The sequence below is a fragment of the Lissotriton vulgaris genome, chromosome 8 (genome assembly GCF_964263255.1).
Source record: "Lissotriton vulgaris chromosome 8, aLisVul1.2, whole genome shotgun sequence".
Lineage (NCBI taxonomy): Eukaryota > Metazoa > Chordata > Amphibia > Caudata > Salamandridae > Lissotriton > Lissotriton vulgaris.
The window spans coordinates 1,164,633,469-1,164,657,985 of NC_141696.1; the positions used below are offsets into that span (position 1 = coordinate 1,164,633,469).

At 46.7% G+C, this 24,517-nt stretch overlaps 1 protein-coding gene across 1 annotated transcript in view; it reads left to right on the forward strand.

The window, feature by feature from the left end:
• The window catches only part of EPSTI1 (epithelial stromal interaction 1), a 187,905-nt gene that overhangs the window by 80,867 nt on the left and 82,521 nt on the right, over positions 1-24,517 (forward strand). The window contains exons 3-4 of the mRNA XM_086935022.1: positions 2,790-2,873; positions 5,923-5,996. Coding sequence (XP_086791148.1) covers positions 2,790-2,873; positions 5,923-5,996 — 158 coding nt within the window. The remainder of the gene's footprint in view (positions 1-2,789; positions 2,874-5,922; positions 5,997-24,517) is intronic.

Below are 24,517 nucleotides of genomic sequence, written 5' to 3' on the forward strand. Positions count from 1 at the left end.
TTACATTTCAAATGCTTGTTTTTTTTAGTTTTGGTGATGATGATTTCATCCTCCTACTTTCGGTCATCCATCCAGCTGTCCCCAGACTTCTTCTGGATTTGGATTAAACATCTGAATATTCCTTCCTGAAGACAGCGCAGCTTGCTTGGGAATGTCATATATTTAATATTTCTTTTACATTTGTCCTGATTTTCTGCATCAAAGATCCTACATTTGGCTTGTACTGCTTGTGTGATGGCTAGGAATAGCAGAATCTGTGTATTCTCAAATTGTATCTGGCCCTTTGTTCTGGATTCTCCGAGAATGGCATCCAGATCTCCAAAGTGAAGGACGTGGGTAATTCTTGCGCTGGGGCTGCAACTAGTCTAGGTAGAGGTGCTGTAGCCCTGTGAGCCATTTCAATTGTGATCAGCTTGGACACTCCTTTAGGCTTAATGTGATTTAGAACCAGTCTTTACAAATTGTTTGGAGGATTATTCTGCTTTTTTTGTGGTCCATTTTCTAGATGAATATTGTTCTTTCATGAGCAACCCTCCACTAAGTTATTACTTTGTTGCATATCTGGCATGATCGCTTTTAATAACGGAGGCATGTTCTCTCGCTGAGTTTTCTACAGTTCCAAATCTTTCCAAGACTTTGTTGAGACCTGATCTTACCGAAGTGAGATCAATGGCACCAATATTACTGTTAATATCCAGCGCACTCTGGGATTCCTGCACCACCATCAAAACCTTTTTGAGTGAGGAGTTATTGTTTCATTCTACAAAAGGAGTTACCTTTTCAGGGCCCATAATACATGTCCGTACCTGTTGATTATGAAGTGTTGTCTGAATTCTGTTCAGCAGGTAACTCCCTCTGCCTGCCAAATTATGGGTGACTACATTATTAGGAATGCTGTGATGATCCTCTCACCCGTGCCAAGTGGTTAAAGTGTGTCAGTTCCACTCTAGTAGTGTGTTACGTAATGCATTTGTTGACATAGGCTTTATGTGAAGGCCAACATATTGCCACGTCCTATACCAATCCGGACCTTGACTGAATTCATGCAATCAGATTATCATTTGTAATTGTGTTCTTTCTTTATTCTCTCTAACTAATTACATGTTACTAGTCATGATGGGAGTTTCCTCCCATCATCCACTGCCTTCTATGCCTGTTGCAAGACTGTCCATTTCAATCGTCCCCTTCCGGTCCACCCCTGTTCACAGGAAGTAGAGTCCTAAGTCATGGTCCGCTGCAGCATCCTAGAATCTTTCTCGCAATACCACACATGTCCACGGAATTGGTGCTGATTATTTGTTAGCCTGTCAAGCTTTTCTGGATATGCTGTAACCTAGTCTATTTGGATCTTTATTTGCCATCTGTTGATTCTGTATACAACCGGGTTATTGATTCTTTGTGTTGCTGCTTCTCAGGTCCTTTTATTCTGCTTAGCAGTGCGATATCCCTATATTATGGTCCTGCTGATTTGGCTTTCCTCTTCGATGCCGCTCTACCTTATTTATCTTTCCATCCCATCCCACTCCTCTCCCTGCCCCCCCCCCCCCCCCCACTACACTACCCCATCCCATATTTTGTCCTCCATCCCCTCTCAAGGAGGGTGGCCTTTACTCTTTGTGGTTTAGTCCAGGAAGGTTCACCGGGCCATCTCTTTTCTTCTCCCAGCTTCCTTCCTCACATTCTTTACCTGGTTCAGGGGAATGCAAGACTCCTGAATTGGATGCCCCTCCTAAGTGGGCACAGTCTCATCCTAGCATTTCTCTGCCTGGGCCAATGTCAGACCCATTCTCACAGAACCGGTCTGCACTGCAGTAGCTAAATCTCCCATTTCTCTGGGCATGCTGTTGCTGCCGGAAACACTCCACTGACACTGTACTTCAGCGCTTTACCTCCTGTTGCTTTCTCCGCCTCAGGCACGACAGGATTTGCTACTCAATCTGGTTTCTGCTTCAGTTGACATGAGGCGAGAGAGGCTTTGTATATCTGCACACTTGTAATCCTTAATGGTGGTGGATATCAGACCCCCAGATTATCCTTTGTTGTTCTCTTTAAGTAGACTCCCTGGATTGCGCCTCTTTGGCCATGATTTCTGTTGGATCCAGATGAAATGGCTGAGCGTTTGGATTCTTGTTCATCCATGGTGACAATCTTTGAAATGGGCTTCTTCAGATACGAGGAAAAGCATGAAAAGATGTCTTCCACAAATGCACTTACAGCTCCATCTAGGAGCAAAAAGGCACTGGCACAGTCCATAGGTTTCAGGGTAGAAAGCTATTGACCTTTCCTGTCCTCGTAGAAACACCTGAAATCTGCATGGAAAGAGGGTAGATGTGCAGGAGATAGCCCGTGTCGCCTGGATCCTTTTAAATGCCCACTTTAAAACTGCTTAATTGACTTGTGTCCGATGTGCAGGGTTTTTAGGGCACATTGGATTTGCAGAGAGTTCTGGTATCTAGTTTACATGTGTTCATGTTAAGCTGGGCAGACGCAGCACGGTAAGCTATTTGCAGTGATCTAGTGAACGGGGCCGGGAACTGCACAGAGTTCCAAAATGATCAGCTGCTTTATCAAATGCATATATATTGAAATATGTGATCATGCCTTTATACAATTTACCACAGGTTATATGTTCTTGTTTGCTTACCTTGTCATCCTGTACTTTGGAATTCTTCTTCTCATGAACTATTTTCATCTTTAACCTTTCCTATTTTCTGCTTGCTTGTGTGTGTTTTTATTTTATTTTTTCGGAGCTCCTGCTTAACCTATTTGTTGCTTTCTCTTCTTTTTAGTGGCCAGAAAGGAGATGGAGGCCTTGGAGCGGTACAAGGAAGCACATAGACCAGGTCCTATTAATCTGGCTCCGAGGAGGCTGGGTAATATTTAGAAATGGAATATACAAATCTGTAATGTTGGGCAGCTCAAATTTTAGAATCCCATTAAAGAGCTTTTAACATTGCTAGCTGTTTTTGGAGTGGCTCTATGCAGCATCTAAAATTTGTCTTTTGAGTGATGCACGGTCACCAAGAATGTATAACTCGGCCAGTTAGTCCACGTGGCTCGATAAGGCTTCTTAAAATGAACTTTAAACCTTTACACACAGTACTGAATATCCTTCCTCAGCAGACAAGTACTTTTGTAACTACTGCGCCCACGTCAGTGTTGTTAAATTCTGAACTTCGATCAGATCCCATCCATATCCCTGATTTCACACATAGCACAGTACCGACATGGCTCTGCTGTAAATTTCTGAGACTCTGAAACTATCCTTCTTGGATAAAGGCCGGAATGCCACTCTTATCCTATTAGGCCTGTTGGCAGCATTTGATACTTTCTCCCACAACGTTCTTTTGCACCAACTGTCTAATATTGGCATCGGTGGACTGGCCTTAGAGTGGTTGACCTCTTTCTTAGACCGCATTTCTCTGAGGCTAAATCCCAAAAATGTGGGGTTCCCCAGGGCTCCGCACAGAGTCCTGTATTATTTAATACTTGCATGTCTTCGCTTGAAGCCTTGTTGGAATCATTCGGCATTACTATCATCAGTCTATGCTGATGATACACATTTAGCATTTTCCTATGAGTGCGACTCAGACTTCAGCAAGGAGATTTTCTCTGACTGTATGAGAGCAGTCTGAGGATGGAGAAGTGTGGCTCACGGTGTAGAGCAGGCAGACCCGGAAGCTGAGGTCAGACCCGGGACCAGGGTTCAATTCCCGACGCGGCAGGGTCTTGAGCTCAAATGTCCACGGACTCGATAATTCTCGCTTCGGTGCCTGCTCTAATCATGGGTTCTCACTCTGCAACTCTGGGCATTAAGCTTGCTTAATCTCCACAACGGCCCCCTGCGGCGGGATGCCTGGCTTTCACCTTGGGGATGCCCTGTAGGGGCTATCTCACAGGGAAAAGCCAGGACGGGTTCCCAAGGCAAGCGCCGGGAAACCTCCGGGTAGCTGTGCGCTCAATAAATGTAATAATAATAATAATAATGAGCTACAATGTAACTAGGACAAAACTGAAATTCTTCTTCTAGGGACCAACCCTTACCCGTCTGGCTCTTGGCCTTGCGATAAACATACCAAACTCATTACCCACCTCCCGCCAACACAGGCAGCTACTAATTTTTGACGATGAGCTCTCCTTTAAAGCCCAGATCCATTCATGTGCTAAAAATCGTAAATGGATCGTTAGAGCCCTAAGGAATTGTTTACCTCTTCGTCCTCGAGAGGTTGGTAAAACTGTAGGCTGAGCCACAAGTCTATTGAGACTGAACTCCGCCAATGCCTCGTACATTGGGCTACCTGCTTACCTGATTCGTCGTTTACAGATAGTCCAAAACACTGCAGTGCGTCTGCTTTTTGATCTCTGAAAAAGAACCCCTTCTTCACCTTTTCTCAACAAACTTCACTGGCTAACCATAAGCAAAAGGATTACTTTCAAATCACTAATGCTTGTACATCGGCCTTTCCATAACACTGGGCCTCGTTATTTGAATAAAAGAATCGAGGAGTTCCAGCCTAATGAGAGCCTGCTGTCTAGTAGAGTACATTTGATACTGGCCCCTCTTTTTAAAAGAGTGGTGGTGGTGCTTTTCTGGTACACTCAGCCAAAATACGGAATCTCCTTCCAGAGCAGCTCAGGAACATGAACAGTGGATCTGCCTCTCGCAAATCCTTGAAAACGCATCTCTCCTTCCAGTAACCTCCATCTATTCCCACATGTTTCCATGTGGTAGCCCGGGACACTCTCATGAGTAGCCATTGAGCTCTGCAAGTAAGTCATTGATTCAAAGTAATTCATTCCGGGTTCCGTAACAGTGTTCTCAAGGACTAAACTCTCGCTGGGTCAGACCGTCGATACACAGATATACCTGCAATCAATCTTGATGAAAGAAACATTCTATTAGTGATGCTGGGGAAGTGTAATAACCTTAGATTGCCCCTTATACTGTCATAACATCAATTGCAATAGCAAAAAGAATCCTCTAGATAGTCTAATGTACGTGGCTGAGAAATGCCATCACACTCCATTCTGTTGTTTTGCCGCGATGTGAAATACAAAAGTCTATGTAAAATGCATTGGAGTGCAAGTATGTTTTGGGACTACCCTTTTTTCTTTACACCCCCTTGACCAAACACCACCAAACTTTCAATCATTTACCAATGTCACAGGTGCAATAGGTCTGAAAACCTTTATGAAGATTTCGTCAAATGGGAGCAAAGTTATTAAGGGAGAAAAATATGAGGAATTCCTTTCCTTGGTAACCCTAACTATAACTATAGTGGTTACCTCCCACCGATATAGGCTTGTATACATATGTAAACTTATAACTGTGTGTGTGTGTTTGCACATATAAATATATATGTGGTGAAAAAGAGGCTCCTTTCATTGTGCCATGTGACCCTTTGGTATATATTGGCATTGGAAAGCCTTTTTACCAGTGTATGCTTGACTTCACCTTGGGTGTTGTGGACATGCATAGGCAACCTACTGTTTATCTGAAGGGTGCAGGCCAGATTTGGACTTTGTCTCCCAATGGGAGAGGATGGTCTTTCCCATCCCTCTTTTTGGATGTGTTTGTTTGGTTAGACACTGTAACATTTGTATTGATCAAACCTGGGTAAAATGTATTTCATACAATCCAATAAAATCACGGTCTTAAAAAAAGAGGTAAAATAGGCCCCTACTTTGCATGTATGCAGCACACATTCCTATTAGAGAAAAAGAGGAGTCAACCCACTTCGACTATCAAAAATGAGTGCCGCAAGCATGTGATGGCTCCAGAGCACATTGTGCTGTCAAATAACTTAACCAAAATGTTGAACAATTTCTTACATTCTTTTTACTTTCACTCTTATCTGATTTATCTCCTTCTCCAATTCTTTCTCTATTAGCTTGTACATGGTTTTTTTGTGCTTTATTCAGGTGGAAATGTTTCAGAGTATGAAGCAAGAGAGCAACAACAATTAGGTCTCCGCCAATCTAAATACCAGCAGCAGGTAAGGAAGGATATGTGTGTTTTGGTTTTCTAGTAAAGAAACTGATTGCAAAAAAAGTATATTTTTAGTCCAGACAGGCGCAAATAAACTTAAACGTCGGGGAGGAGGGAGGCTAACCGGTCAACCCGTGGAGGCAAGGCTAACAGGTTAACCCGTAGAGTAAGGGCTAACACTTTAACCGATAGAGGAAGGGCTAGAACCCACATAAGACAATATAGTAATAAATTGTGCATTTTAAACATATTTGTCAGATGGCATATGATTATAAAATATATTTTGTAAAGGATTTCACTATGTTATAGGCTTATAACACATCTTTATAATAGGGAATTAGTGATTTGATAGCTAAAAAGCAACTTCGGTAGATTTCAATACAATTACTTTAGACCTGGTTTTCACAAAGTTATTTCAATACGAAGACTTTTTGCCAATTTTCTAAAAATTTCTTCTGTGAAATAATTGGCAGGTTCTGAAATGTATTTAATTCTTTCTTCACAAAGACGTTCCTGCCTGACTGTTGACGAAAGGTATGCTTTCAGTCTGCTTATCGGGACACTGCAACATATGCTTGTTTGAGACCACTCTCAAATATAGGTCTCAGAATATCGAGCTTAGTTGGTTAACACACTTGATTTCGGGATGTGTCATTGGGAAGTCACATGTTTGATTCCTAATGCTTCCTCCATGCCTCCTGAGATTGAGTAAGTGAGTGCCGAGTGAGTGCCAATCAATGGTCAGTTTTACCACTTGTTATTTACTCTGCCAGGAATCTGTGTTGTCCAGAATCAAAATAAAAGCATTGTTGTACTCGACATTGACAGGTTGTCATATGATATGACTGAAGCAGAACACAGCGATACAATCCCTGCACTAGGACAGTGATGGTCTACTGCCCGTGCATAGACACCATACTGGAGAAAAACACAAGGCAAATTCCACACCTATCTTGCAATGCACTCTGAGAAACGGATCGTAGAGACGTTTGCTATAGGTAGTGGAGGCATGTCTCTGCTTAGACACAAATTACATGTTCAAGCTTCACATTGCTGAGCTATCTCGGTCTACCCTTAGGTCAGGTGCCAGATAACCGAGCTATCCCTCAGGTGACAGTCCTTTATCACCAAGGAACAAAAGCCATAGCCCATCATTTCTGCATGACTTCTTCTAAACTTGCCACCAGCCCTGCATTTAATACCCGTCGACACCCACTAACTATGTTTGACAACCTCAACATGTGCTGTACGGAGAAGTTCAGAGAACATATCAAATTTCTGAAGTTCATGATCAGCCACTCTGCTATATTCTGAATGCCTTGAAGCTTGTAAAAGCATTGCCATAGTTTAATATGGAAATGATAGTAGCATTCACACACTAGCTTTCATGTGGCACAGAATTAAGAAGATTGTTCTTCAAGTTTCTCATTTAGAAGTAACACAGTAACAGACCCCATTCTATCATCTGCAAGGAACTGTGCCATATGAAATTAGATGTTAAAGGTGAAAGTAAAAGAAAGTGTAATGACCACAGATAATGATTTTAGAGTCCTAACTGGACATAGATCATCTCAGGAACCCGATGTTAGAGTGGTAAGCAAGGGGGAAACCTCCTCTGCTTTTTAATCACAGGAAGAGCTGTAAGAGGAGTATTAAAAAAGGGTGAAGGCTTGTAAACATGGCTTGTGGCAGGTTGAAGACAGAAGCTGGGTAATCCAACCCTGATTGGCCTTGATCTTCTCATAGAAAAAAAAGAGCCAAATTGTCACAAAGCACTTGGGAGGTAGAATACTCATCTTGACTCGGGCAGAGTTGGTGAGATTAGTCCCTGCATGGAAAAGAGCCCTAGAGGAGCTAGTGGCCCGATAAATAGAATTTGAAAAAAAGAGGTCTTAGTAGCAGTAGGAGACCATTTGTAATGCTGAAGTTGATATTTATGTGGTGCTTTCAAAGTCTCATGTCCATGTGTGTGTACGTATACATTTGTGTTCTGCAAAATGTAAAATTATACGTTTTACGTGAATAAGGCTATGGGGTTGAAACCCTGTTGACTCGATGTTCCTAAACTGCCTCCAGTCCTACTCTCTAAAGCATGATGCTTTGCTGTCTATCGCTTCATTTTGGTGTTTTCTTTTATACCATGCTGGCAACTTCAAGGTACCTGGAACAGAGACTGGGGTGAAAACTAAGGGCTTCAGTCACAGTTTGGCAGGGGGAGCACCACCATAACTCGCCCCACCAAACTCACCATTTCATCTTCTCTAGTTAAAGATGGGGTACAGGCTATGTTTACTCTGATAGAGCCTAGGCTGGTCTAAACTCCTGATCTGGTGGCCCATCTGCCAAGTACTGCCAAGCTACAATGATGGTGGTTTAACTCTGTAGAGGGTGGAATTGGCATCACTCATTTCCCCTGTCCGAAGCATGGTGAACAGCAAAACACACAAGATGATGGCCGGAATGTTGTTCAATGGCAGAAATTCACCCCCAGTCACAGATCTGGGTTTAATCCATCGTTATTTTGCTCACCAAGTCACCCCAGTTCGAAGCATGGTGACTACAGGCAGGGAAAATATAGAATGGCCCCCACGCACGGGGGAAAAACCTCCCTGCGTGTAAGCCATCTGTGTTATTTATTGAGAAAAGAAATTTCCGATTTGAGAGTTTTTCTCAATACAGAGAAATTTGCCTAATGGATACTTCCTAAATGGTGTACGCTCAGCAATCCTGCAGTGCTCTGAAGGGGGTGACATAGCGAAGGCTGTGCTCCCAGCACAGAAGCCCAGCAAGGTAGATGAGGATATATAACTAAGTCGGACAGTTCGCCGCTTGAGTAGCGGTGTCATTTGCCTAGTTAGTGCTAGAGAGAAACACTGCTATTTTTACATGTACACTGTCTTTTAGGTCTCGCGCTTAGCGGTGCACTGCACAGCATTGCTCGCGCAGCGCGAGACATTTTGTAGGTGAAAAACAGGGAATGTAAGCTTACCTAGGAATCGCACACGCTCGTGCGTGTGCGTTTCCTTTTGAGCAACCTCATTGGCCTTGGCACGCGTCTTATTCTAAAAGACTGCACGCAATTGGCCTGAGGCGGGTGCATTGCTCCTCCCATGGCCTATTGGTGTTTATTACGCGCTTGGTGCGCGTAATAGACACCAATAGGCCATGGCTCGCAGTGGTGCGCTCGCACCACTCGCGGGCTTCTTTTTTTTTTTTTTTTTTTTTTTAAATCTTTATTAATAGGAAGGAATAATGGTTAATCAGTTACATACATGTTATGGTGTTTGTTATAGTCCGAATTTTTCAACTTTGGTATACGACAAGAGACTTCATCATAGCAAGAACTGTGTCACATTAAGCCTTTGGCGACTAGTAAATACAGCAATCAATGGTCCTTTTGCTAACACAGTGCTAACCTTCCCCTCTTATTCGATGCAATTATAACTCACTTTTCTATAATACAAAAACGGTAAAACTTCCCAGCCCCCCCCCCCCCCCCAACCATGTGTCATCATTGCCATTGCATCTTCACCCTCCTCCCACATCAGCATTTGTCTTACGTGGCACGTCGGTCCCTAGCCAGGTCCGAGCCAGTAATGTCATACTGTGTTGTTACTGAGGTGACCACCCCTTAGTCGTTCCGTTACTCTTCCTCCCCCTCCGAGTCAATGTCGTCTCCCTCTGGTAAGGGGTCACAGATTTCCCCTCTGTAGATATTCCACGCCGCCCAGACTTTGTTCCATTTGCGGGGCGCTGCTCGTAATACGTACACTGCCCTTTCAGTTACCATTAGGATGTCCATGTTTTTAGCCCATCTACTGGCGGTGGGTAGTTCTGGTGCGCCCCACTTCTGCGCTATGTCCCGCTTGGCCACCGTCATAGCCAGAGTCGCCCAAATCAGTTCGTATCTACCCAGGTCATTGGGGTCCCAGATGTTCAAAAGGCACTTGCGTGGTTCAGGTAGTACAGAGTGTTTAAGGGCTTGGGAGATCGAGCGCAGTATTTGTTTCCAGAATTCACGTATTCGTGGACATTCCCATAGCGTGTGTATCAGTGTCCCCTCCTCCCCGCAGCCTCTCAAACAAAAGGGATGTGGTGCTCTCAGAATTTTATGCAGGAGCGTCCTGGTATAGTAAATGCGGTGCAGGATTTTGAGTTGCACTAGTCTGAGTTTACTGGAGATTCCAACCTCCTTCGGGGAGGCCAGCGCTTCATTCCATTCAAACTCATCTGTCTCACCTAGTTCCCCTTCCCATTTTTCTTTGAGTTTCAGCGTTGGGTCTTTGAGATTGTTGATCAGTTTTTTATATGTAAGGGAGGTGGCACTTTGGACCATGTATTCCGTTAGCAGTCTATCTTCTAACGGGGAGGAGTCAGGTAGAGTGGTGTCTGCCGGAATCGCCTGTAGTAATGCGTGTCTGATTTGGACATATCTAAATGTTTCTGTGGGTCCAAGGTCATATTGCTGTTGTAGGTGTGTAAATGGCACTACTGTGCCATTATCCCAGAGGTCCCCTACTGTAGAAATGCCTATGGAGTCCCACCGCTCAAATCCCTTACAGCCTCTGAGGTTTCCCAATGCCTTCGTGTCCCATAATGGTGTCATTTTGGTGATTCGACCCACCCATCCCAGTCGGGCCTGTGCCATATGCCATAGGGCCGCCGTATGTTTGGTCGGACCAAGTAGGGTCTTAAGTTGTGATTTGTTATAGAGCACAGACAGCATACAGTCCGTTCCGAGTTGTGACCAGTCTGCTCGATAGGCAGGGTCTTCTTTCGGGGCGTGGATCCAGTAGTTTATAATTTTTAGTTGGGCCGCCCAGTAATATAGTTGAATGTTGGGGAGCGCTATTCCTCCCTCATACCAGCTTTTAACCAGCTTGTCGTAAGCAATACGTGCCGGGCCAGTATTCCAGAGCAAGGTATTGACCAGCGCCACTATCTGCTTAAAGTACCGTAGCGGCACCAGGTGTGGGGTATTTTCTAGAACGTAGAGGAGCCTCGGGAGGGCCATCATCTTGTACAATGCTGCCCTACCCAGTAGGGTCAGGGGCAGGGCCGCCCAGTGCTTAACATCCGCCCGCAGGCGATCTATGGGTGGTTTCAAGTTGCTGGCAAAAAAGTCTGCTTCCTCACTCGTGATGATAATACCTAAGTATTTGAAAGAGGCAGTCATCGTAAGCAGAGGACAGGTCTCCTGTAATCTCGGCGCCGCGCCCTTCAATGTATATATGGTAGATTTCGACCAATTTATGGTGTAGCCCGATGTGTGCCCGTGTGTGTTACAGAGGTCTAGCAGGGCCGGGATGCCGGCATCAGGTGCAGTCATGTAAATGAGCATGTCGTCTGCGTATAACGAGACTTTGTCCTCCCAACCCTCCTCCCACTCAATGCCTGTGAACAAGGGCGTAGACCTGATCTGAACCGCCAGGGGCTCGAGCACTAATGCGAAGAGCAGGGGGGACAAGGGGCAACCCTGTCTAGTTCCCCTGCCTAATAGGAACCTCGGCGATATGTGGCCGTTGGCTACCACTTGTGCGACGGGCTTCGTATAAAGCAGCCGTATCCACGCTATGTAGTTCGGCCCATATCCCATACGTTCTAATACTATGAAGAGATACTCCCACTCTACAAGGTCGAACGCCATTTTATCGTCGAGAGAGAGAATCGCCGCCTGCTCTGTGAGGAGGTGCGCTCGGGCCATCACACCATGTACTCTTCGGAGATTCATCGCAGTGCTCCGGTGAGGCATAAAGCCCGACTGGTCAGGGTGGATCAAGGTGCCGAGGTGGGGCATCAATCGGGTGGCTAGAAGTTTAGCTAAGATCTTGGCCTCAACATTTAGTAATGATATCGGGCGATATGAGGTACACTCAGTCGGGGGTTTCCCCGGTTTGGGTATCGCTACAATCGTGGCTGTGCGTTGATCTAGTGGCAGTTCTGCTTTGTCTCTACTTTCCAAATACATGGCCAGCAATGGGGCACCGAGTTCTAGAGCCATGGATTTGTACCACTCTATCGGTATCCCATTCGGGCCCAGTGCTTTACCCGACTGTAGCGCTTGGATCGCCAGCTGGATTTCCTCTTCCGTTGGGTCCACTTCTAGGGCTTCCCTGTCTTCCGGTGTAATGCTGGAGACGGCAATATTCGCTAATGTTGCTGCTGCCATCTGCTGTGTGACCCTCCGGTCTGGTGTGTATATTGATTGATAATGGTGTGCTAGCGCGCAGACTATGTCTTCTGGGTGCGTTAGTGTCCGCCCGTCCTCTGTGTGTAGTTTCTGAATACCCTTCGCACCACTCCCTCTCTTATCCAGCCACGCCAGCATGCGACCTGCTTTGTCTCCCACATCGTATATCCTATATTTAGTGTTCGCGATGTATCCCTTCTCTGTCGTTTTAAGGTGGGCTAGGTATTGTTGTTGCCGGACCATGAGGGTGTGTGTCGTGGATGGGGAGGGGCTTCTTAGTTTTTGAAGCGGAAATGAAAGCGAACGCTTTCCCTGTTGCTTGTTGTTTTGACTTGGAGTTTCTTTTTAGCTCAATTTTTGTCAATTGTGTAAAATCCTCTAATAGAGCGACCACATTGACTCCTTTCAAGAAAATCTAGAATAATTGTGTGTGTTGTGACCACTTTCAAATTAACATATGCAAAACACCACTGAATGAGCCACTCAATGCACCTGTGTCCATGCTCGAAGTGTATCGCATCGCCAGCAAGAGTGCACTCACTTTTTCTGGGGTGTACAGCTCACAGCACACACACCGCCACAGAATATCAAGCATTGTGAGCCAAAAAAAATACTAGGCGCTGAATATCCCTGGCTCCACGCTCTGGACATGACTTGCGCCCGGAAACATGAGTTATCCTGGAGTGCTTGGAAATCTGTCATAGCCTAGAGCTCGCGTTCATGAGGAGATGACCTCCCTTCCTGCATCCGATGTGATAACGCGACTAACCCTGCAGAGACGGAGTGACGCCAACCACGCCGCACTGGTTGGTGGTAGGATACTCATCCCTATGTGTAAACAACATGTTGGTAATAACGGCGGACACCATTTGATCCAGACAAGGATCACGTGCACATGTTGTAAATCAACTGGACATCACCCATACGTGCCAACAAACCCGACTCAGGCGGGAGTCGCCCAAAAGTTTTAGCAAAAAATGCCTTAATTGTTTTCGCTGTCTCCTGCCTGAAATTGCTTCTCACAGTCAGACCTGACAACTTGTGATACATTTTCATAGCGTAAGGGCAGGGGAGACTTAGAAGGGAGGGACTTAGAGCATGCCCAGGCACCTTTAAATGCACTGCCTCAAATACCCCTGACCTCCCAAACTAACCCGCTCTGCCCACCGTAAACACATCTTTTGAGGCTGCTGCTGTTGTCCTGGGAATTTTTTATACTTTATAATGAGCAGAACCTTCAAACAATTAGCTGGAAACCTGCTGTTCACAGGGGTTTCCAGCTAATTCTGTGACCACCAGTGGATACCCCCTCCTCACCGTCTGACCATGTGATGGGAGTCGATGTCTTGTGACACACAGTGGTACCATGCCAGTTGGAAGGTCTGCCCTTTCCTTTTCTGGAATCTCTGGCATGTATGACATCATCGCCTAGGTGAGAAAGAAACACTAAATTCTATCATTTGATGACAACCCAACCATGCCAGACCAATCCCCTTGAATGCCCAACACCGCTCCAAGCCTGTGACAAGCACCACAACACCCGTCCTCCAACCTCAGGATGTGCACCTCCCCACACATATCTCCTGCAATCCTGTCTCCCTCCATGCCCAGCGTGCCCACAACGAATTGCAAACCTCCACCACCACCACCAGGCCAGCACAGCACCAACACCCCAGCCCCACCATTAACCCACACCATCTCCCGCACCTTGCTCCACTCCCACTGCCGGACGAACTTCGAGATGGGTGCAATGCTGTCCCGCATGCGTGCTATTGCTGGGCCCGTTAGATGGCACCTGTGCCAAACATTGGGTGTAGCCACACCCCACCGTTCCCTGCACTTGTATACCGCTCTTTACCCCCCAACACTCCGCACCACATCTCTCTACGCTCGTCACTCGTGACGGCACAGCCACAAATCCCCTGCATGACCAGGCCGCCACCCCTCTAATGTTGCACGGCACCCACACTTTAAACCACCAACCTCCCCCCACACCTCAGTGTACCTGCATCTACTCTCTGCCCCAACTGTCCCTCCCCTCCCCAGTGCCATACCCTGCTACCTTGGAAGGTGACCACTGCTCTGTGCCACCCGCAAAAGCAACCCTTGGCCCTCCCCGCACACCCTTTCCACCATACCGCGACCGGGCTCGACCCCTTGTTGCGGTTTCACTCTTTATATGCGACTGACAACCTTCCCCCCCCCCCCCTCATCCCACTGGCCTATCCCATCCTGTGCCTGAGTGATTCGACAAACGCCCCCTCCCCCAATTTGATGGCACTGTGCTGCACGCTGCCCCCCACCCCTCCCCGCATGCCCTCAGTACCCCCGGTCCATCAGCCTACCCTGACGGCTGCCCCACGGATCTCTTCTACTTCTCTATCCTCTCTCCCTGGTTAATGGCCCCTCATCCCTCCCAAGACCTACTCTTCCCCACCCCCCCTTCCTCCCCCCTCCTCTTCCTCACTTAACACTCTGTAGCTGCCGCACCTCTTCTCCAGACAAAATTCCCTGAGAAATAGGGCCTTGTTTCCAGTGCCCACCTTTAAATACCCCTTCCTTCCTAACAAATTCCTATCCCTTTATAGCCTGTTAGATGGTGCGGGAGTAAAGTATCTTAAGGAACAGACCCTGTCTATTGATGCAGGAGTAAAGTATCCTGGTGCACAGAGCCCCGTTTAGAAGGCGCAGGAGTAATTCCCGTATTCTGATGGACAGATGCTGTTTAGATGGCACATGAGTAATTTCTGTAGAGAATCGCCTGGCGGCAAACGCATGACGAATCGTTCTCTGTGGCTTCACCGCCCCCTTTACCTTCGCTTAAAGTATCCCCACTCACAAACACCTTTTATTTTACCTCCTCTGGTTCCCTCCAAACTCGCAACGTGTAAAGACGCTCTGATATTTGAGAGTTGGTTGTGTAGTCTTCAATAACCTCTGTGGTTGCCCGTTTCACCGTGCGCCTATTGCATCAGTCACAAGAAGGCGCAATAAGGCCTACGGGCCATGCTCGTGCCACGCATTTATTTATTTAATTTATTTTGTGACTGTATGTAGCGCGGATTCAGCCCGTGGGCATCAGAGCGCTTTCCAATTGAGAAAACTAGATGGTAAATACATAAATCACCTCTGCGGACGGTGCACATGAGTGTGTTTTCACACGCATCCATGTGTGCTTGTGTTACCATGCCGGCTCCCTTACCTTCCACATCAGATTTCTGTTCTTGCACAGGTCCACGTGGTCTGGTGAGCTGAATGTAATTGTGTAATGTAAATGTAATTAGTACTTGTAAAGCGCACTAATACCCCAACTGGGGTGTCCTGCCGCTGAAACGCATACCGCTGTGGAACCCTTCCTGGCTTTTCCCTGTGAAATGTCCACTCCTGGGCACCCCCAAGGTGAAACAAGGCATCCCAGCGCCGTTGGGGCCGTTGTGGAGATTAAGCAAGCTATTGCCCAGAGTTGCAGAGTGGGACCCATGATTAGAATAGGCACCGAGGCGAGAATTATCAGGTCCAAGGAAATTGAGCCCAAGACCCTCCGAGGCGGGAATTGAACCCTGGTCCCGGGCCAGACCTCTGCATCAGGATCTGCCGCTCTAAACATTGAGCCACACTTCTCCACAGTGTGTGTGCACGTGAGTGTGTTTTCACACGCACCCATGTGAGTTTGTGTCACCATGCCGGCTCTCTTATTAGCTCTCACTATTAGCTGCAACGCCAGTAGCTCAAACTTTCACTACTGCGAGACCTATTGCATTGCAAATGCTTGTTCCTTAAGTTGCCTTCACTCGCATACAATGACTTTTGCCACACGTTTGCAACCATGACAGTGCGGAGTAGTTTCTAGGAAGCTATACTTGCTTACAAACCAACTTTGCAAGAACACCCTCATAATACCTTGACACATCATGTACAAGGTTTATACATACATTGTGCAAATGTGATTATTTGTTTCGTACATATGGTGACAGCTGTCGATGACACCTAAACAGTGGTTAGCCTGACCAAGATCTTGTCCTAACTTAAGGATGCCTTTTTGTCATAAATGAACATCTGTTTCCGGTTGTTGGCAGAGAAGCGCTTCGCTGTCATTGGCGAGGTGTCTACATGCTGACGCTTCGGACAGCAGCCTGCAAGGGTTGTCTGTCTTGTTAACACGACTGGGACCAACATTCCTTCCCTTCCGGTGATGGGATTTGGATCATCCAGTGCGGGAATTCCTTCCTGGCAGACCACATACTCCCTACACATTTTGGTTAGGGCATGCATAGCAGGAATACGCCAGATTTCTATATTGTTTTATATGCTTGCTTATAAACATTGTGTTAGCCCAATCCCTGAGGGGATGCACGGAATCAGTCTGGCACCAGCCCAATGGTTATGCTGTTCACAAACGTGCAGTTCCTTTTGTAGGTTGAAACTACACTATAGCGGCGGCCATGGGCTCATCCCCTGTGGCAGACTTGCTGATTGTCAACCAGGTTTTAAATGTCTCCCTAAGCATGATCTTCAAGGTTCTAGTCGGCAGGGCATTTGACATCGGGTGACCCTGGTGGTCTTTCCTGTAAATCTCCTTTTCTGTCTGTTAATGCGGACACGGCTGTGCTCCGCACTCGTCCTTCCTTCTTGCCAAAGGTTGTTGCTGCCATCCACATTAGGCAAATATCACCCTGCCCACTTTCTTTCTGCCTTCGCGCCCTTCCAGAGAGGAAGAGGCTCCACTGTCTGGACCCAAAACGGGTGCTCTCATTTAACCTCAATCGCACACAACAGTTTCGAGTGGATGACAAGCTCTTTGTTGGTTACGTAGGCGCGAAGAAACGCCGGGCTGTACACAAGAAGACTATCTCCCGCTGGGTTGTCTTGTGTATGAAAGCCTGTTCTTCTCTGGCTAAAAAGGAACCCCAGTTGGGGCTGCGTGCCCATTCTACCAGGGCGACAGCAGCTACTACTGCATTAGGTCGTGGTGTCCCCCTGCAAGACATCTGTCAGGTAGCCACGTGGGCCTCACTGCACACTTTTACTAAGCATTATTGTTTTGACAGCGAAGTCCGGAGAGACGGCTTCTTTGGCTGTTCTGTTCTCCATGACTTTCTGGTGTGATCTTGGTTTGCAGATCCACCACCGGGGTTGGTAGTGCTGGGGTATCTATCCTAAGGTAAGGAATCTATCACTAATGTGTCTCTTTCAGATGCACAAATTACTTACCTTCGGTAATGATTCATCTGTAAGACACATTAGTTAGTGATAGATTCTTCACTGCCCCACCCATCCTCCCCGTTCTGCGAACTGAATTCTTAGGTTAAGGTCATTCCTTTCAGGGCCCTAGTTTCGATGCATCAGTGGTCAGTATCTTGCATGGCTCTGCGTTCCTGGCAAGGAAAGTTATGTACAGAACTGACGTCCACGCATGAGGGCGGCGTCTAAGTAGCTGCTGCGACTTCATCCCGGCGATCACAATGCCTACGACGGACGTGGAGCCGCACAACGCCCCCTTCCGACGTGCAGGGGACTGCTGACGAAAAGTTTACAGATCCAGTCTGATGCCTGGGGGTATTTTCTAAGGTAAGGAATCTATCACTAACTAATGTCTCTTACAGATATAGCATTACCGAAGGTAAGTAACTTGTGCTTAACCATTAAAATGAATTTTAATTCTTTTGACACTTCTACCCATTCCCAAACAAAAGTCTTCACTTATTAAATGTAATAAGGTAATCCACTGTTATCCTATGGTAGAGGTAGAACTCACAGTAGTGTTTAACTTTAGTAACCCAGCACTGCCTATGCAATCTGTCTGAGTGCACTTTGCTTCCCCTTGCTTGCCATAATGAGACTTTTATTAGCCATGGACTACCATTTTGACCGATTCCTGAGTGACCTGTAGCATGTCTCTGTCATCTGGCATCTTAAACACTGGCTCTTTTTTCTCTTTACAGCAGCAATGCCAGTAATCTTCTTAATCCCTGATCTTGATGGCCAGTTCTTAATATTGTGTTGTGCTCCTGTTACATGTCAATTGTAGCACCATGTTCCTTTGGCCGAAATTGAGAAACTGTACAATAATAGCATGAGGTTGCGCCCCAGACTTCAGCTTTGGTACTATGGAGAACAGTTTTGAGAGGCACTTCAACTACCACATACCCGGAATCCAGTCCTTGAGAAACTACTTTGAGTGAACCTCTAGCATACAAGCAGAAAGCTGCCAAATTATGAACCAAAGATAAATCCACTCTTTTCATGAATGGGTATGGAGAAGGCATAACACAGATCGACCACAGTAAGCCCTCAAGCAGTGGCTGGAATGCAAGAAAGGATGGGGTTAGTATTGGCCTCCATAGGGAAGCTGAGAATCACCATGCTCTGAGATCTTGGGCGAAGTTGTACACATTGGTCGTGCCAACTTTTTTGATGAGAAGAATAGGATTGTCACATCTGCTCATGGTGCCCATTATAGCACCACATTGTTACATCGCAGTACCATTACAAACCAAGTTGTTAAAACTACTTGCTCTAGGGGGCACCCTGGATTTAGTAATAGTATAATTTACTATTCCAACTCCAGTGTGTGCAACAGCAGGGAAAGTGTTGAAGAGGTAAGTTATACTATTCCTTAGTTTAGTGCACCCCCTGAAGCAAGTCGTTGTAACGACTTGCGTTGTAGTTGTACTGTGATGTAACAGCGCGGTCGTTGTTACGACTGCATTCTAATCGCATGCATTGTAACGCATGCAATGTGATGGCTGTTTCCCCCAAGAATATAGCCTTTTACATGGCATGCGTTTACGACCGCATTGTAATCACATGCATTGTAACGCATGCGATGTGATGGCTGTTTCCCCCAATACTATTCGTAGGGTGAGAGGGGTTCTGAGCCCATTGTCCTTCTCCACCAAGCCAGACGTCCTGCTCCACAAACATGAAACGACAGCACTGGGCTACCACTGGCCCAGTCACCTGCTGCAGCCACTCCTTCCACAAGATGCTCTCACCAACAGTGCCTCCCTGCCCCTTTCGGAGAGGGAGTGTTACACTCTGGCAAGCAACCCGGTGCAAATATCAGCAGCCATCATCTTGTTGGACCACTAAAGCACATGGTTATCCATTTATTCTTCTCTTACGACACAGTGAGGGTGCCCTTCTCCTCACAACCCTCCCTCCCCCCCCCTCCACCCCCCCCCCACCCGGGTGCCACTGAGGCATGAGCGACTCGTGATCCTGAGGTCACTGTTCACAGATGGTAGTGCTAAAAGAGGATGTAGGGTTTTGTCTTGGGGGCCAAGGAGGACTTGGACTCTGCTAATGGTCGACCATCTTCTCGGCTCTGCCCCCCAACTCTGCTCTTAGTATTTATAATGCCAATAGCAGCACAGCACTCCTTTCTTTTGCCATTCTTTTTGCCATTTTGTATTTCCCAGGCTTCCGGCTCTAAATAAGCCAGACCCCTCAAGTTCCCTTCTGAAAGGGTGGGCTAGCATTGATATGGCTGTCTTACTATATTTTTGGAAACTGCCTTCCATTTTGCTTCCTTATGGGAACCTCTCCCTTGCCCTTCAGTGTTCTCCTCTTGTGTTAGGTAGGTGCTGCAGTGCATGGCTGGTGGCAGTGCAGCTCACGCTGCACCATCAGTGTGTCTGCTGGCCCACCCATCCTTCCTTTGATAGGTTTACCTTTCCACGCCTATACAGTTTTGCCTAGAGTGCCTTTTCTATTCTTGTTGGCAATAAATCATGTAGGAAAGGAGAATTGAATTGAAGAGTTGTTAATAGTAGATTGCCCCTCACAAATAGTTCAGTTTTCAATTCCTTGGGTAACAATCTGCCCCAAGCGCCTTTATAGTCCCAGGAAAGTAAGTGCTGCATATATGTATTGTGGGTCATGATTCAGGGTTGCTTAAGTAAAATGCTTGGTACTCTTATATCCTCCCTCTTATTAAACTAGAAACATCAGAATCATGGTTGATTTTGTTTCGCATCTTTCCTCACTTATATTTAGGTCGAGCTGACCTAGCATTCAATGCGAAAGCATTGAATGCTGTCAGCAAGACAACTATTGTTACCCGTATTTGGGAATGTGGACAGCAGTCAGACGCGCGCCTGTTCATTGTCAGATTTCACCGCGGGAGCGCGCTGCTTGCTGTGTGTGCAGTGTCAGTTTCGCTTTTCATTAGTTTTGTTTTCCCGAGGCTGGCTTTGAATGAACACGCTTGCTGTGAGCATTATTTGTAAATCTGGCTTTTGAATAACATGCTCGCTGTTAGCATTATTTCGAAAGCTGGCTTTGAATTATTATTTGCAAGCTGCCTTGCAATTAACATGCTCATTATTTTTAAAGCTGGCTTTTACGTTTATCTGAGGCTGCCTTTTAAATAACATGCTTGCTGTTAGCATTTTTTTGAAATCTGCCTTTGAATTAATATTTGCAAAGCTGCCTTGCAATTAATATGTTCACAGATTTTAACTTTTTGGGGGGAGACATGCTTTCACTGAATCATTATTTTGAAAGCTGCTCGCTGTGAGCATAAGGAAACCGCATCTGAGGCGGCATCACCTCGGAAATGCGCTCAGAGCTGAATTACCGCCGCTGCACCCAATGTCCAGGTACTTTGGTACTGACGTTCCTTAAGGAAAACATTGTGGTGGTTTGAGAACACGTTGTGTCTCAGCACAAAGCATAGGTGTGTGTGTAATAGCATCCGCCGACGTTTCAGCTGAGGGGCGAGTAGTTTATTGCAACCAGCGTCACTCTCCCTCCAAATAAACAATTCTGCTGTCCCGTGTGAAGAGCATCTCTTAGCTCCTAGGTGTGTAGCCGCTGAGCACAAGGGGTCCTGGAGACACTGCCCACAGTCTGGCGTGAGAGGCGCATCCCTTAAATGACACTTTCCGTAAACTTCAGGTGGGTGTGAGGAATGCTGCCCGGCAGACCCGGTGCATTCCCGCCACCCGAGGAGCCTGTGGCACTTATTGAACCCGGCGGGTTACCCTCAGGCGTGCAACAAAGGACGCGGAGACCTGGAATGTGTGTACTGCACGACTGGAAAGGACAGGTGGGTGGGAAGAAGGAAGCGCGTGTGTTTACTCGATTGTGCATGTATAGGGCGAGCGCGCATGCGCTTTGCTTTATTTACCTCACAAAAGGCATACACAGACATGTGGCATACAACACAACGACAGGCGTACATCTACGTACAATTAATACAAAAAAAATGACGCTTTAATGGAGTAAACCCCTAGCTCGGGCCCCCCGGTGAGTTGGGGCAGGGCACCTCGTAAAAAGGTAGCCGAAGAGCAGCAGAGCTCAGCTGAGCGGGAAGCCGGGCCCCTATGGGCCCCGGGGCCTCCCAATAAAATCGGATAAAAAAATCAGAGAAAAATCAGAAGTGCGAAGGAAGGGAACGGAGGACACAGGAGACAGGTGGGGGATCGGGGCTGCCAGGGTGCCCGTGTCCCCCTCAGACTGCCACCCTGAGGTGGCAGCACCCTTGCTCCAGGGTCCAAGCACCTTCCCTCCCCAAGCCCCCGGGGGCGCCCAGCGCGGGCAGCGCACCCGCCTCCCTGGCCCGAGTGGGGAGAGAGGGGCAGACATGGCTCTCGGGACAGGGACAGCAGCAGAGAGGGACGGTCACGGGCTGTCTCTGGGACGAGGCGTGGGGCTGGTGTGGCTTGCTAACCCCCTGTCCCTGCGCACATTACCCCCGCCTGCCCTGGACCCTGCCCGAGGGGAGAGGGTCCCCCGCGCCGCACTCACCGTAGAGGGTCTTGATGGCCCGGATGGCCCAGTTCTGGTCCGGGTAATCCACAAACGCGTAGCCGGACTTGAGCAAGACCTGTCGGACCAGAGGCAGCTTCCTGTCCCCGAAGAGCTGCCGGATATCTTCGGCTGTCACCGAGGGGCTCAGGTTCCCGATGTACAGCTTGTTCATGATCAGCCTTTTCATTGAAAAACCATCCAGGGGGAGAGAAAAAAAATCAAAAAAACAAACACACCAGCCCTACCGCAGGGCGGCTGAAACCAGGAGCACGGTCCAGAGAAAACATGCACAAAGTCCTGCAGGAAGAAAACTAAAACTAAAAACAAATACCATAAAAAAGCACACGGCGGAGGGGACGCAGTGCCTCCCCCCTGCGCCCTAGGGTGCTGCGGCTTCCCCTGCTTCGGCTCCAACGCCGGAGTCCTCCCCGAGCATGATTCTTCAGGCCCTCAGTCCAGTCCTCGTGGTATCATGATGTTGATTAATTTTAAATTTGACCCGTGACTCCAGTCGAGGCCCCGGCCCTGCTCAGCTTCTGACCGACCTTGCCTTTTCCAGGTCTCGTGAGGTCACATCCGATCACCTGCCCCCCACGCGGGGCCACAGCCTGTAATGCAAAGACTGCTAAGGTAAGGCCCCGCCCGGGTCTCCGTAATTAGGCAGTCAAGAGGCAGTGACTCACTGTACTACCGCGCCACCGGCGGGAATGTTAATGCTAACTTTTATTTTACTATTAATTATTGTTAAAAATTAAAGCCATTGTTCTTTGTAATATCAATACATCGAAGTCATGTAAATACAACCCATATTGCATTACAAATGCTAAAGATGTCACATTTACAAAAGTTAAAACTATTGGCATTATAAATGACAAAGCTATTCATTTCGCTATTTTCCAAAAACCAACACATAAATAAAAAATTTGTCATTTACAATACTAATAGCTCAAACTTTCCTAATGCGAGACCTATTGCATTGCAAATGCTTGTTTAATGTCTGTTTAATTTACATTTCAGACTCCAATAACTGTTTATATATTAACCTACTTGGTTGCCTCCATATACAGAGTTCCACGCATCATCATCGTTTTAGATGAGTTGAGAGTTAAACTATGCTAATACATATCTCTTCATCCTCATAACTGTGCTACTGCCCATTCTTCAGGAAAATGGTACAGGGCATTGGAGGGAAATGGAATGGGCCCCCCGAAACAAACACACTATATTTTTGCTGTACACTTATCACAACCACCTCATATACAGCAATTCCTCAGTGCAAAGATGGACAAAAAACTAGGAAATGTAAGATGGACAGGCATGCCTTCTTGCAATGCTTCTGTTCATCTTATACTCCAGGAATCCACTTGCCACACTTCAAGAAATGTGCATTTTTTTTCATCTTGTTCCAAGAGAGATTTTGTAGTGTGGGGTCACGTCTCTGTGCCCTGGGGAGGAACCATGTGCATCACACTTTATAGGGTTTGTCTTTGGAAGCAGTAGGGATCAACTGGGGCTCGTGTTTGGTGTTGCTACTTTGTAGCAAAGCTACAGCTGAGCATCCTACATATTTTAAATTACAGACAACAGGATGTGGGAGCACACCGCTGAACTCTCAGGCAAGGTTCGCCCCTGGCATTCTGGGAAATGAGGTCTCTCTTATAGCTCGCTCCGATATTTTTGAGTATTTCGCCAAGGTCGGCGCAGATAGTGCTGATCTCTAGACATGTGTTTCTAGTTTATTAACAGTCATCAGTAGAGAATACAGTCTTGTATTTTGGGGTTTGCTGTGTAGGCTGCCAAACATTATATCAGGTCCGGTACCTCTCACTGACGCGCAGGTGCTTCATCCACGAGCTCGTCAGCTCAATGACCTACGGGAGTACTTTATAAAATTACACCTCGTCCAGTCTTTAAACCGTACTGATTTTGGTGGCTGCTGATTGGATTTTACTCGCTTAACTAAGTCTCCACACCATCATAAGCCTTAACTACTGGCTTTAATTGATTATCCCAAGTTTCTTTCTGTATTTTCTCTTCTGTCTCACGCCGCCCCTAAAGGGATAGGCCGGTGAACATCACTCCTTAGTTTGTTTTCTTCATAGAAGATCACCGTGTTAAAGAAGGTATTTAGTCATTGCCTCGACATGGTTTATGTCATGTCTGCTGGATTTTCTGAGTTTTATGGGCATGGCTCTCGATTGCTGCTTTGTCTGCAAGAAAATCATTTGTTTTTCTTCGACAAGTGATGCCAGGGCCCACATCATCGTTATTGTGAATCCGCTGGTAGGTTTCTGTAGTATGTGTTTGGACTTTGCAGAGACGGCCATCCTGGAAGCTGTTGGCCCTATTGTTTAGTGCTGTGCCAATCTCATGTTCAGGGGTGTTTAATTTTTCCAAAATATCTATTTGTAGAAAGAACTGTGTGCTTCCGAAATCTACGAGCTCTATAAAAAAAATCTACTTGTCCCTTTTGGTGCCTTTCGGTTAAGTGACAGATTACGGCAGCATTCTCGTTATGACAGAGCTCTGACAGAAGCCTCTCTGATTTACCCAAAGGTCATATTCTATGGGGGTTTGGGTGG